The sequence below is a fragment of the Myripristis murdjan genome, chromosome 9, assembly GCF_902150065.1.
Source record: "Myripristis murdjan chromosome 9, fMyrMur1.1, whole genome shotgun sequence".
In the NCBI taxonomy this organism is placed as follows: domain Eukaryota; kingdom Metazoa; phylum Chordata; class Actinopteri; order Holocentriformes; family Holocentridae; genus Myripristis; species Myripristis murdjan.
This window is the reverse complement of record NC_043988.1, coordinates 28,199,521-28,211,351: the sequence shown is the minus strand read 5'-3', so window position 1 is coordinate 28,211,351 and position 11,831 is coordinate 28,199,521. Positions and strand designations below refer to the sequence as shown.

General features: G+C 42.1%; 2 protein-coding genes across 3 annotated transcripts; both read left to right on the top strand.

The window, feature by feature from the left end:
* Positions 1-145: 145 nt before the first annotated feature.
* Positions 146-8,202, top strand: poli (polymerase (DNA directed) iota). 2 transcript variants are annotated; one of them, XM_030060167.1, is made up of 10 exons: positions 146-386; positions 622-753; positions 1,057-1,221; positions 1,402-1,548; positions 1,799-2,035; positions 2,371-2,549; positions 3,294-3,385; positions 3,477-3,610; positions 5,952-6,166; positions 6,428-8,202. In XM_030060167.1, exons 1-10 carry the CDS (start codon positions 305-307, stop codon positions 7,262-7,264), a joined length of 2,220 nt encoding a protein of 739 aa, XP_029916027.1. In that variant the 5' UTR covers positions 146-304; the 3' UTR covers positions 7,265-8,202. The 2 variants fall into 2 exon arrangements, with proteins under 2 accessions (XP_029916027.1, XP_029916028.1); XM_030060168.1 differs by having other exon boundaries at positions 5,952-6,125; positions 6,428-6,560.
* LOC115365273 (ras-related protein Rab-27B-like) lies at positions 7,957-11,624 on the top strand. The gene is made up of 6 exons (XM_030060194.1): positions 7,957-8,050; positions 9,147-9,324; positions 9,678-9,763; positions 9,941-10,044; positions 10,503-10,626; positions 11,406-11,624. The coding sequence occupies exons 2-6, from the start codon at positions 9,172-9,174 to the stop codon at positions 11,596-11,598; spliced, it is 660 nt and encodes a 219-aa protein (XP_029916054.1). The 5' UTR covers positions 7,957-8,050; positions 9,147-9,171; the 3' UTR covers positions 11,599-11,624.
* Positions 11,625-11,831: the final 207 nt, after the last annotated feature.

The window sequence follows — 11,831 nt, the reverse complement described above, 5'->3', positions numbered from 1 at the left end:
AAAGCATTTTTCTCAGCTAAGGTAAACTGTTTAACTTTTTAATAGCTGTGTACGGGAATTTTAATTCAACACTCCACAAGTTCACCGGTGTTTTGTCGTGTTGCAGTAAGCCCTCCAAGCGACAGGTGGCAGTGTTTCACAAAACCGAGCCAGCGTCAACCAGGAAAGCGCAGTTGCAGGGTTGCAGGACAGCGTCTAGCTTTACACATGTTTTCCTACAGCAGCACCCAAACACAGACAGCGTCAACAGTATCGTGTCAGTAGTGTGTGTTAAGACGTAAAATCTGTGTGTTGCCGTGTTAGCATGGAGAACAGCGACGAGGAAGTCGACGAGGACGAAACGGAGTGGAGGAGCAGCTTCACGGACTCTGAAGTCACAGCCTCCGGTAAACAAACAGGACCCTTATTTACCTCTGCCGATGAGTAGTAAAAAACACGAAGAGCAGAACAAAGTGCATAAACGACGCTGCATTTACACAGCAAAGAGGAGAAAACACAAATCCAGGGCTAAACATAACAAAATAAAGTCAAACAAACCCAGCATGGCCCACATAATATGTCAGTCAGTGCATTTAATTAGTGTGTCTGCTTGATACTAATTAATTCTGATATTGTTTTCAGTTTCAGGGTCCACCTTCAGTAAGACACCACCACCAACACCTGCACAAAGAGTCATCCTGCATCTCGACTTGGACTGCTTCTATGCCCAGGTGGAAATGATCAGAAACCCAGCTCTGAGGAGTGTCCCCTTAGGTAAACTGGTGTAATTCATTTGTTTCATCCAATCTAATCTGTTGCAAAGTTGAGGAAAATATGGACAAGATCTGTAAGAAGGGGCAGAGATGGTTGCACCTTCTGAAGACCTTTCATGTATGGGCAGGAAAATGATGTGATTATTTTACAAGTTGTGTCTTGAATCTGAATTTGTCCCATGTTTGCTTGGCAAGGCGACACAAACATCACTGATGGGAATCACTGAACCCCTAAAAAAAAAAAAAAAAGGTGGTTCTTGTATGTGTTGGCACTAATCTTTGCAACTCTTCTCTAATCCGTTAGGTATTCAGCAGAAGTACATCATAGTCACGTGTAACTATGTGGCAAGGGAGCACGGTGTCACCAAGCTGATGTCAGTGACGGATGCAAAGGAGAAATGCCCTCAGCTGGTGCTGGTGAAAGGAGAGGACCTGACACACTACAGGGAAATGTCCTACAAAGTCACAGGTAGGATCAAATACATCAAAGCGGGGCATCCTGCAGCACCGTCTGTTTAGATAAATGTGAATTAATTGACTACTGTTATATATCGGGTACACGAAACTACAGACTACAAAATCAACCTTTCTAGTTTTGTGAGAGAAGCAGCCGCTGACCTTTATGTGCCTCGTCTTGTCCTCCATCCAGAGCTGCTGATGTCCAGCTGTCCACTCGTAGAGAGGCTGGGATTTGATGAGAACTTTGTGGACGTCACAGAGATGGTAGAGAAAAGGCTGAAAGAGACGCCAGAATCGAGCAGCTGTTCATTTAAAGGCCACGTGTACAACCGTCTGAGTAAGTCACTGTGGTTCTAGCCGTGCATCTGGCTCGTGGAAACCGGGAAATGGCTTGTGAAACGAGCAAAGAGGCTAAAATTGTGACGCATTTGCATTGGGCTTTCAGTTTCCCACTGCAGGAAATGTCCATCATTGCATTGGGTTTTTTTTTTTTTTTTTTTTGAAAGATGTCCAGTGTCTGTTCATCTCAGATTCAGTGAAAAACATCTTATCTGTTAAAGTGTTTTTGTTGTGTTTTGGGTGCTCAGGTGCAGATGCCAAAGCCGGCGATCACCCGCGGTTGGCTTTAGGCTCACACATCGCAGCAGAGCTGAGAGAGGCCATCAACAGCAGACTGGGCCTGACAGGCTGTGCTGGCATCGCTACCAGTAAACTGCTGGCCAAACTGGTGTCAGGCAGCTTCAAACCCAATCAGCAGACCACCCTGCTGTCGGAGGACATCAGCGAAATCATGAGCAGTCTAAGCGGGATCCGTAAAGTACCAGGTAAAGAAACTCTGACAGTTCTTCACCAGGTGATGTATGGATCCTGCGATATAAAAGCAAACAGCAGTGACTACTTTTGTGTGTTTGCCTTAAAGCTTAAAGTCCTTTACACTGATTTAGGTTTAGTTTAAATAAAAATGACACTTTTAAATGATAGACTTTCCACTTATTTTCCAGTGATGCTTAAGTCATTTCCCTCAGTTATTTCAACGAGTTTCTGTCCCCTTCCCTTTTTGTTTACATTTTTTTTTAGTTTAACAATATTTAACCTACACTTTGCATTTATAGCAGTTATCCCTCCCTCTAAACTTGTGGTTCAATTGTGTTTTTCTCAGGAGTGGGACACCAAACCGCTAAGAGGCTTCAAGCCCTGGGAGTGGTCAGTGTGCAGGACCTGCAGCTCTTCCCACTGGCGGATTTGGTGAAAGAGTTTGGAGCGTCCAGCGCTCAGCGCCTGAGGAATCTGGCCCTGGGCAGAGATGATACTCCAGTCACACCAACTGGGGCTCCACAGGTAGGGCAGCACTGCAGGGGAATTTATTAATCTATTACTATAACGGAAATTATTACTACTATTACTGTTAACAGAAATATTAGTCAGATATTCATTTCATTCATTTTGATTTAATGAATGTTATGTTTCCGGATGTTGAGATGTTGTGTGTGTTTATATGTGTTTAGAGGTTGTGTCCTGTTAAATGTTGTCTTATGTGTTTACATCTTTAAGGACCATGTTGGAAATAAGTGCATTCACTTTTACATGTCATCCTTTGGATTTGTTTTAACTCTAGCCATAAATAAATAAAATCAAAGCAACCATGTAAACAGCTTAGTAGGAATATTGTCTTTTTCAGAATAAGGGAAAAAAAACAGAATATTTTTGCATGTAAATGACATCACTGATAAAATGAAATGCCTCTTGCTGCACATATCCACACCTGATCCCCAAATGCCACAGCCCCCCTGTCTGTTTGAATTACACTACAGAATTGGCAGGGTTAAGTCAGTTAAGTCACATCTTCAAACGAGTGCTGAGTAAGTTATTTAATTAGAACAGAGACACATACAGAAATATAAGGCATCACAATGAGAATACTACTATAATAATAATGTAGCTATGTCACTTGCTTTTTTTAAACTTTTCTTCTAAAACAGATTATCAGACAAGTATTACATTTAAAAAACTGAAATATCTGCATCTGGTAAAGTAATTGTTCATGACATTTTTGTCTTTCATGTTATTTCCACTATGTTTCAGTCTCTCAGCGATGAAGACTCTTTCAAGAAAATGTCCTCCACTAAAGATGTTCTGCAGAAGATTCAAGACCTGTTGAGCAGTCTAGTGGACAGGTGGGCCAGTTTTACAGACTCCGATCTGTCACTGCCGTCTTTTTGACACGAGCCAGCAAATCTAACCAGTTTGAATTTGCTGGGAAACCAGGATGCACAAAGATGGCAGGCAGCCGCAAACCTTCAGACTGACCATTCGAAGATACTCGGCGACCAACAAGTGGTTCAGTCGGGAGAGCCGCCAGTGTCCCATCCCCAACCACATCGGCCATAAGATCACCTCCGGTAGGCTTGTAAAGTATAATGTTGCTGCCTGTCATGTAGGCACAGTCCATTGAGTCTAAGTCTGTATATGTGGAGGTTTTATCTTTTGTGGATTTGAGAAAAATAAAATATGGACTTAAGCCTTTTCGAAAATAAATGAAGGCGGTCTCTCTCTGAATGGAGGGCCTTGAAATTGGCCCACTTGATTTGTTTATTGTAATGCGGCACCCAAATTGATCAGTATGCTCCAACTGTCTGGATGTCCTCTGTCCTAGCATGATCACATACTGAGGAATATGGATGGTGGATATTTGATATCGTGGCAGTTAGCTTGATTTCACCAGGATTCATTGATTTGACCAGATCATGAGAAAATATTTACACTTCTGTGATGTAGAATTTTGTTCAAGGTCATGTGGATTTCAATCCCTGCACTCAGAGCCTTGCTGGTTTTAAATGTAGCCATCTGATGATGGACTGAATTACATCTAAGATGCTTTGGGAATGTATTCACCTGCCTGGTAGGACAGAAAACCAGCAGGTCTTAGAGGACCATCAGTGACAAGAGCAGTGTTACCCCAAAACATGCCAATTTTGAGTACGTGAATTTCACTAAGACAGACTTTTTAAAGTAATTGATAAGTCCTTGAATATGAATGAGAGTGGGACACTGTTACACTGCTTTTTTACTGTCTCAAGGAATGCAGTTCCGCTCAAAGTGAAAAAATAATAATAATAATAATAATAATAATAATAATAATTAATTAACCCTCCTATTATGTTTGGGGTCAATTTGACCCCATTCAGTTTTTAACGTCTCTAAATACATACTTAACATAATTTTTTTTGCTTCATATTTTATGACTTTTCCTAATTTAGTGGATACTACCAGGTAAACATGAAATTAACATGATGATATGTTTTCAGTGTCCTGTACGCATTTTGTACGCATCGGTGGTGTTTGGGGTCAATTTGACCCCAGGCTGTTTTAGCTGTATAAAACACCGTTTTACACAATTTTTTTTGGTTGTTTTGGATGAAAATGAGGTCACTGTAACATGCAATTTGATAATCTTCAAAAAACTTCCCTCTGCTTTAGGGCCCTAACCTAACATAACCATACCTGAAGTAGTACGGGAACCACTGACATTGGTGGATATGGGGGGAGATATTGGGGAGGGGAAAACATAATACCTACAAGAACTTTGATATTTCCCGCACTATGAGGGTGGGGAAATATGGTTCCCATGAGGACATTGATAGTTCCCACCACATGGGGGGGGGGGCAAACATATAGAATCTTGCACAGCAGCCTTCTAAATAATTTCTCTTGTTGCGCTGTGTACTATCACATGTTGCTCTCTCTCAGTTGAATATGAACGCGAAGCAAAGGTTTTCTGCCAGTGAGGTTTTGTCACAGCTCTTTGACAGTGAAAGTGACACAGAGGAGAACGTGTCTGAGACAGAGGATCATGTTGAGGAGGACCCTGGTTATGAGGCATCCTCTGATGAGAATGAAACCCTCAGTTCTGACCCTCCTGTTGTCTCTCAACCAGCAGCAGACACGTTACCTTCCAAAAATGGAGAGGTATCATGGTCCCTCTCCCCACATGAACAATAGGGTAGACTTGGTGCTGCTAATGTCATCAAAATGGTTCCAGGCCCCAGCAGATACACTGTCAGCCATGTCCAAGACATAAAATCAGCATTTGAGCTCTTTGTAACACCATCAGGTGGGGATATACTTGTGATGACAAACTTAGAGGGGAGGTGTGTGTATGGGGACAGCTGGAAAGACTTGGATGTGACCCATTTGTAGGTCTACATTGGGTTACTCACTCAGAAGTTGTGTTTCTTTTTCCTGGGGTCAAATTGACCCCGAACATAAGACATGTTACTATCCTTGATAATAGAAATTGATTTTCTTTCCAAATGTTATAAATAACAAAAATCTGTTCTTAGAAATAATATATAGCCATTAAAACACCAAAAAGATATTTCTTTCCAATTTTAGGTAAATCAGTGAGATTTTATGGTGATTTGCATATTTTTCCATAGTCGCGTAACAGGAATACTGGATGTATAAGTGGGGGTGGGGGGGAGTTATGTTTTATTCAAAGGACTATTTAGGTAGTCAACAAAGAAACATAAAGTACCTGACACATAAACTTTGGTAACAATTTTAATTATAATAATTTTGTTGAGGTTTAAACTGCTGGGGTCAAATTGACCCCAAACATAAGGGATGTTAGTAAAATTTGAACATAACAGGAGGGTTAAGGATTCGGATAAGCTATCGTCATCCCTAGAGTTTGCATGTTCTGAATTCACAATTAATGTATGAATGTACTGTCTTCCTTAGGCAGCGGTGATGCCCTGGTCCAGCTGGTCAGCATGGCCATGAAGCTCTTCCACAAGATGGTGGACTCCAACACAGCCTTCCACCTCACGCTCATAAACGTTTGCTTCGCTAACCTGCAGTCCAGGGCGGCTTCAGCCGGCAGCAAGGGCTCCATAACCTCCTTCTTCAAACAAGGCACGTCTCCCAAAAAAACACAGAGCTCCGCACAAAATCAGGTAACTCTGTCTAACTGTCAAGTAATTTAATATAATGTGGCTGGTCATCACCTTTCAGATACTGTTTCATTCCATTTTTTTTTTTTAACATTCTTTTAAATTATACTTTGAATTTTGCACGGAATGTTCTAAAGCCCTGCTGCATGATGACTAATGATTTTCCCTTCAAAGATGCATAAATTAGTTATTTTTATTATTTGGTTTGAGCTGTTCAAACATTCTGGGAATCATTCATACGCCTCCCTTTTTATTCTCCAATAGGATGATTTCTTTGAAAGCGGTCGCTTCATGGATCATCGATTTGGATGTGACATGGAGCACAGTAGCACACAGGGTATGGTTACACAAGATACTCCACAAATGTCAGCATCCCCAGGAAACCCTCCCAGTGCTAAGAGAGGTCTGCTTGGCCTGCCCACAAAAGAGAGCCCTGTTGTTTCTGCAGCGGCTCCACATCCTCAGAAAATGTCCAGCTGCACATCAGGATTACACCCCGATGAAACCAATAACACACCTAAGCTGCCCCCCAACGTGGACCCGGACGTGTTCAGGCACCTTCCTGAGGAGATCCAGAGGGAACTGTTATCTCACGCTTATGCAAACTCCCTCTCAAGCCCCCTCACACCTTCCACAAGCCAGGCTGCCACAGTAGCAGCCTTTGATGGCCCCCGCATATCTAAGAATCCCCCTCAGCAATGTCCGCCCGCCTCCAAGACTGCTTTATGGTCATTCAGTGACTCACATAATCTCAAAGACAAAAAAGACGCTGTAAGTAGTGTGGATCCGTCTGACAGAGAAACCACCGTGAATCTCCAGTTGCCCGCGGGCCTGAAAACAGCAGCAGGAGACACAGTTATGGAAGAGAGGAGAACGTGGTCTTCTGACTGTGAGTTCCCGGCAGACGTGGACCCTAAAGTGTTCTCCGAGCTTCCGCTTGATGTCCAGAGGGAGCTCATGTCCACATGGAAGCAGCAGAGGCCGGTCTTGAAGACCCCCTCCTCTTGGAAACAGGGCAGGGGCTCAGTGACGAAAGACAGAAAGGCTGCAGGAAAAAGCAGCCAGGCAAACAACTTGCTGAAGTACTTCAAACCCAATTAGAGTCTCCCACTGTGAACTGAATGCAAAGTAGAGCTCAAGACAGTTTAAGACTGTGAAAAATGTGGACGAAAACTCTTATTTTGGTCTGTTGTTCTTATTATTCTCTCTCTGTCATCTCTCAATCTTGTTGCCTTTTTTTTGGAAATTAAAAAAGATTTTGTTATGAAACTGTATACTGAATTGACTACTAAAAAGCTGCATGATTTTGCACATGTACTGAACATTATTTACGGAGTCCGTCTCCCCAAAAATTTTCAGTTCTCCAGTTGGCCTTATTATGTCATTCCTCATAATCCCAATGTTTGCTGTTGAACAGTTGAACAAGACATTATGATTACAATATTTTACACTGGCTAATGGCATTAAGTATCCCCTCGTCTTAATAAGATCTAAAATTACCCTTAAGCTGTTGTTTGCCGTTTTCTTTTTGTGGAACAATGTTTTGGGGAGCAGGATTACTTCCCTGAGCCTCTGAAAAGGGGCCGGCTCCCAGTTGGACGATTTCCACTGAAATCCACAGAGGCACACATTATTTGTCGACAGGGACCCAATCCAGTTTTCAAAGAGCCTCTTTCCTCATGAGAAATACCAGAGAATTCAAGGTCTGTGAACACACAGCCCTGTTTGGTTCTCCTTAGTCTGAAACTCCTCCCTGGATCACATGTGAGAAGGGGAAAGGTTTAGGCTATAGTATGTCCAATCGCATCATGATAGTGACTATTTTACTTAACCAGGGCGAGTTCAGCTCCTTCTGAATGGAAGTTGGCACTTCTTCCGGCTAAATTGGTAAGGTAGATGGTTATTATTTCTTGTTTGCTCAGGGGAGCTGTGGCACTGCTGATTTAATCATGTTTGATGTCCTTTTATCATTTGGATGCTGGGTCCACGTTTGCTTTACAAAATAAAAAAAGATTCTCCTGCGTGGGGTTATGTTTAGAGGTGGTCTAAATTTGATTGCTTGCGAGAGATTCAAGTCTGTGTTTTTGTTTGTTTTTTTTTTGTTATTTTTTACTCAAGAGAATGGAAGTGATGGTGTCGGATGCATGTATTACTTAGTGCAAGTTAAGGAGTTTTGTCATCCTGTTTACTCAGCCTCTCCCCTCCCTGTCCTAGCTCTGCTGATTGTATAGAATCCAATACCTTTAATCAGGCACTTGGGGAATGACACCACATTTCATCTGAGTATCCCATATCCTGTCATCGCTGTAGTAATAGAATCTGACTTGCATGACAGAATTTATTTCCTGACTAACGGTGTTAAAGAATGAATGAAGACTGACATTCTTTAAGATTCTCCTTGCCCATAAGGGACATGAACGATTTCTTCCGAACCGATTTTTGTATTTTCCATGCCATCGTTAAATGCCTTTCACAAGATGCAAGTGTAACTGAGGCAGTGCATTGACCTGAGTGGCGTCACGCTGTGTTGAGCTGTCTGGCCATAGCCCATAGTCAATAAAAGGAGTTCTGTCTGCGGAACAGGCAATGTTTTGCTCAGCAGTCGGAGAAAACTCTCGAGAGGCATTTGACTGCTCATGTGGAAGCCAGCTCCAGTCATGTGCTAGCCCCTCTCTGATCAGCTTCTAATGACTGGGGAGTTATGACGTCTCGCTAAGCCTGTGTGATGTTCCCGCACCCTCACAGTGAGAATTTCAGCTGTGCCTCCTAGATGGAAGTGTTTCACCTTTTTTTTTTTTTCTCCTCCAAGTGTATTCACCATATAAGCACTTACTGTAAAGCACAGTACGGGGTTAAGGGGTAATTGTGCACTGTAGGAACAAAGAGAGCATTTATGAGCGGCCCTGCAGCAACGTTTTCCAGCTTCGACTTTGGTACATGATGCATCAAATCGGCATAGCATTTACTGTGACTTCAACTCCAGGGCAGGTTGAGCACCCAGCTGCACAATGGCTGATGGGGACTATGACTATCTGATCAAGCTGCTGGCACTGGGGGACTCGGGGGTGGGAAAGACCACCTTCCTCTACAGGTACACCGACAACAAGTTCAACCGCAAGTTCACCAGCACAGTGGGGATTGACTTCAGGGAAAAGAGGGTGGTGAGTGATGCAATGTGAAAATACCACAGCATTCATGTAGACAAAGTCAACCCAGTCAACCCAGTGTAATATCTTGCCTCAAAGACTTGATGAAGACTATTATTTTAAATTTATTACACTATATTATTCATTATTTTACATATTTAACCTCTTAAATGTGTAAAGAGAATGGATATGTACATATTTAACCTCTTAAATGTGTTTGCACAAAACCCATGTAAGGCCTTAAAAGCGTCTACTATTAAGAAGAAGTATTGATATTTTAACATTGATACAATGTGTGTGTGTTTTAAATTTATGTTTTCTGGGTTTGGGTGTACCACTGATGCGTTATTCTCTGTGGTTTGGTTCAGATGTACACGGGGACGGACGCTGATGGGACCACCGAGAAAAATTTCAGAGTCCATCTACAGCTGTGGGACACAGCAGGACAGGAGAGGTATCACACCTTATGAACAAATACAGATGAATATTCAGTTTAATTTCCACATTGAAATCCTCTTGTTCATTTTTGTCCATAATATCCACTAGTATTATGATGGACTTGGAAAAAAAAAAAAACAGTGGTGTTGTGCAATAATAGCTGTGCGCTGTTTTTTTTCCCTTTCTTTTTTAGATTCAGGAGTCTCACTACAGCTTTCTTCAGAGATGCCATGGGCTTTCTGCTGATGTTTGACTTGACCAATCAGCAAAGCTTCCTCAACGTCAGGAACTGGATGAGTATGTGGCATCATTTTAGCAGCCTGCTGTGTTTTAGATCAGGGACCTGGCCTCAGCCAGACTGCTCCATCAAACTGGCTGATATGAGCATACATGCTCTTTTATGACAGCTTCAGACTGTCATCATCCAAGAGTTTACTATGAAAATGCCTTTCAAAATGTTATCTATCTTGTTAATGCCACAAGATGCTAAGTTTCTACTGTCAGCTTAGGCATGGGAATACAGTTATTTATTTATTTATTTATTTATTTTTATCTTATTTATACAGGGATGGCTCAAAAAAGACAGATGCTCTTTTTTTTTTTTTTTTTTTTTTTTACAACACCTTGACATTTGCACCCAGTTTCTTGGTTGGTGTCCTAACTGGCAAACACAGGTTTAAATTTGTCAGTTTGTCCTGTCATACATATTCATTTGCATTACAGGGGAGTAAATGATTGTCTCTTTGTCGGTGCAGGTCAGCTACAGGCCAATGCATATTGTGACAGCCCAGACATAATCTTGGTGGGCACTAAAGCAGACCTCCAGGACCTGAGGGACGTCCACGGCAGACAAGCCAAAGATCTGGCAGACAGATATGGGTGAGGCATAAATTACTGTTATTACTGCTGGGTGAGATGCTGTGGGCAAAGTGTGAGCCTATGTGAAACTTGTGAAGATGAATATAGGCCCGTTTGGTTTTTTACGAGCACATGTGGATGTATTTCAGACTGAAAGCAGATGACTAGTGTGACTTTGCACTGATTTCCCTCGGCTGAGTCATTCCACACAAATAGCCAGGACTCGCCTCACACATTGCTCCAAACAGGTTTGCCTTTGTATTACTTAGCTTTTCTCACCATTTCACCAGAAGATGGTGACACTGAGCTGCTGCTGACTCTCCTAATGAACATGGAGCTTCTTTTGTGGCTGGTCAAGACTTAACACACAGTCACAAAGAATATGAGATTATGTTAGAGCTGGGCAATCCAGAAGAAGTAATTTATCATGATAATCACGGGTACATCTTTTCAATATCTATATGTCAAACAACATCTTCTCTTTTGTATGAAATAAACATGATAAATAAACCATCTGATATTCTTTATGTGTTGCCTGGTGATGTCAAGTGTGATATCAAATCAAAACTGTGTGACTGAAATAATACTTCCTCAAATATGCAAAAGAAATTTGAGTTTATATATGTTTTTTATCATTCATCTAGAAGTAAGTATTAGTTTTCATGATATTACAATCATAATTTTATCCTGATATGACCTGTTTTAAACACAATATATGATGATATTGATTTAATGCCCAGCCCTAGTTTGTAGTTCGTCTTTTCTAAACGTCTCTCTCCTCCTCCCCTCCTGCTCTTCAGGATCCCCTACTTTGAGACGAGTGCGGCGACGGGTGTGGATGTGGACAAGGCGGTGACCACCCTGCTCCACCTGGTGATGAAGAGGATGGAGCAGAGCTCGGACGGGGCGCAAAGCTGCGAACCCAACGGCAGCCCCGTCACCAGCCATGAGGTGGCGACGGAGGCCCCAGTCCAGAGGAGATGTGCCTGCTGATAGGCGGACATGTTTTTCATTTCTATGTTTTTGTTTTTGTTTTTTTTTTTGGGGGGGGGGGGGGTCAGCACTGTATTTTGAGATTCTAGTGTTTGCTGGAGCCTGTCTGGGGTGCCTGGTGGGTGGAGCTTGCTCAGTCCAAGGCAGAAGATTATTTGAGATGCTGAAATTAACAAAAAAAAAATATGATCTACATTTGAGAGGAATACAGCTTTGGAAAACTGGTCCATTAA

Excerpts from the sequence above, each read along its gene's own strand:
- LOC115365273 (XM_030060194.1), top strand. The coding sequence starts at position 9,172 with ATGGCTGATGGGGACTATGACTATCTGATCAAGCTGCTGGCACTGGGG. Across the intron at positions 9,325-9,677 it reads ACTTCAGGGAAAAGAGGGTG|ATGTACACGGGGACGGACGC; the intron begins GTGAGTGATGCA and ends GGTTTGGTTCAG. Across the intron at positions 9,764-9,940 it reads GACACAGCAGGACAGGAGAG|ATTCAGGAGTCTCACTACAG; the intron begins GTATCACACCTT and ends TTTCTTTTTTAG.
- poli (XM_030060167.1), top strand. The coding sequence starts at position 305 with ATGGAGAACAGCGACGAGGAAGTCGACGAGGACGAAACGGAGTGGAGG. Across the intron at positions 387-621 it reads CTCTGAAGTCACAGCCTCCG|TTTCAGGGTCCACCTTCAGT; the intron begins GTAAACAAACAG and ends TATTGTTTTCAG. Across the intron at positions 6,167-6,427 it reads AGAGCTCCGCACAAAATCAG|GATGATTTCTTTGAAAGCGG; the intron begins GTAACTCTGTCT and ends ATTCTCCAATAG.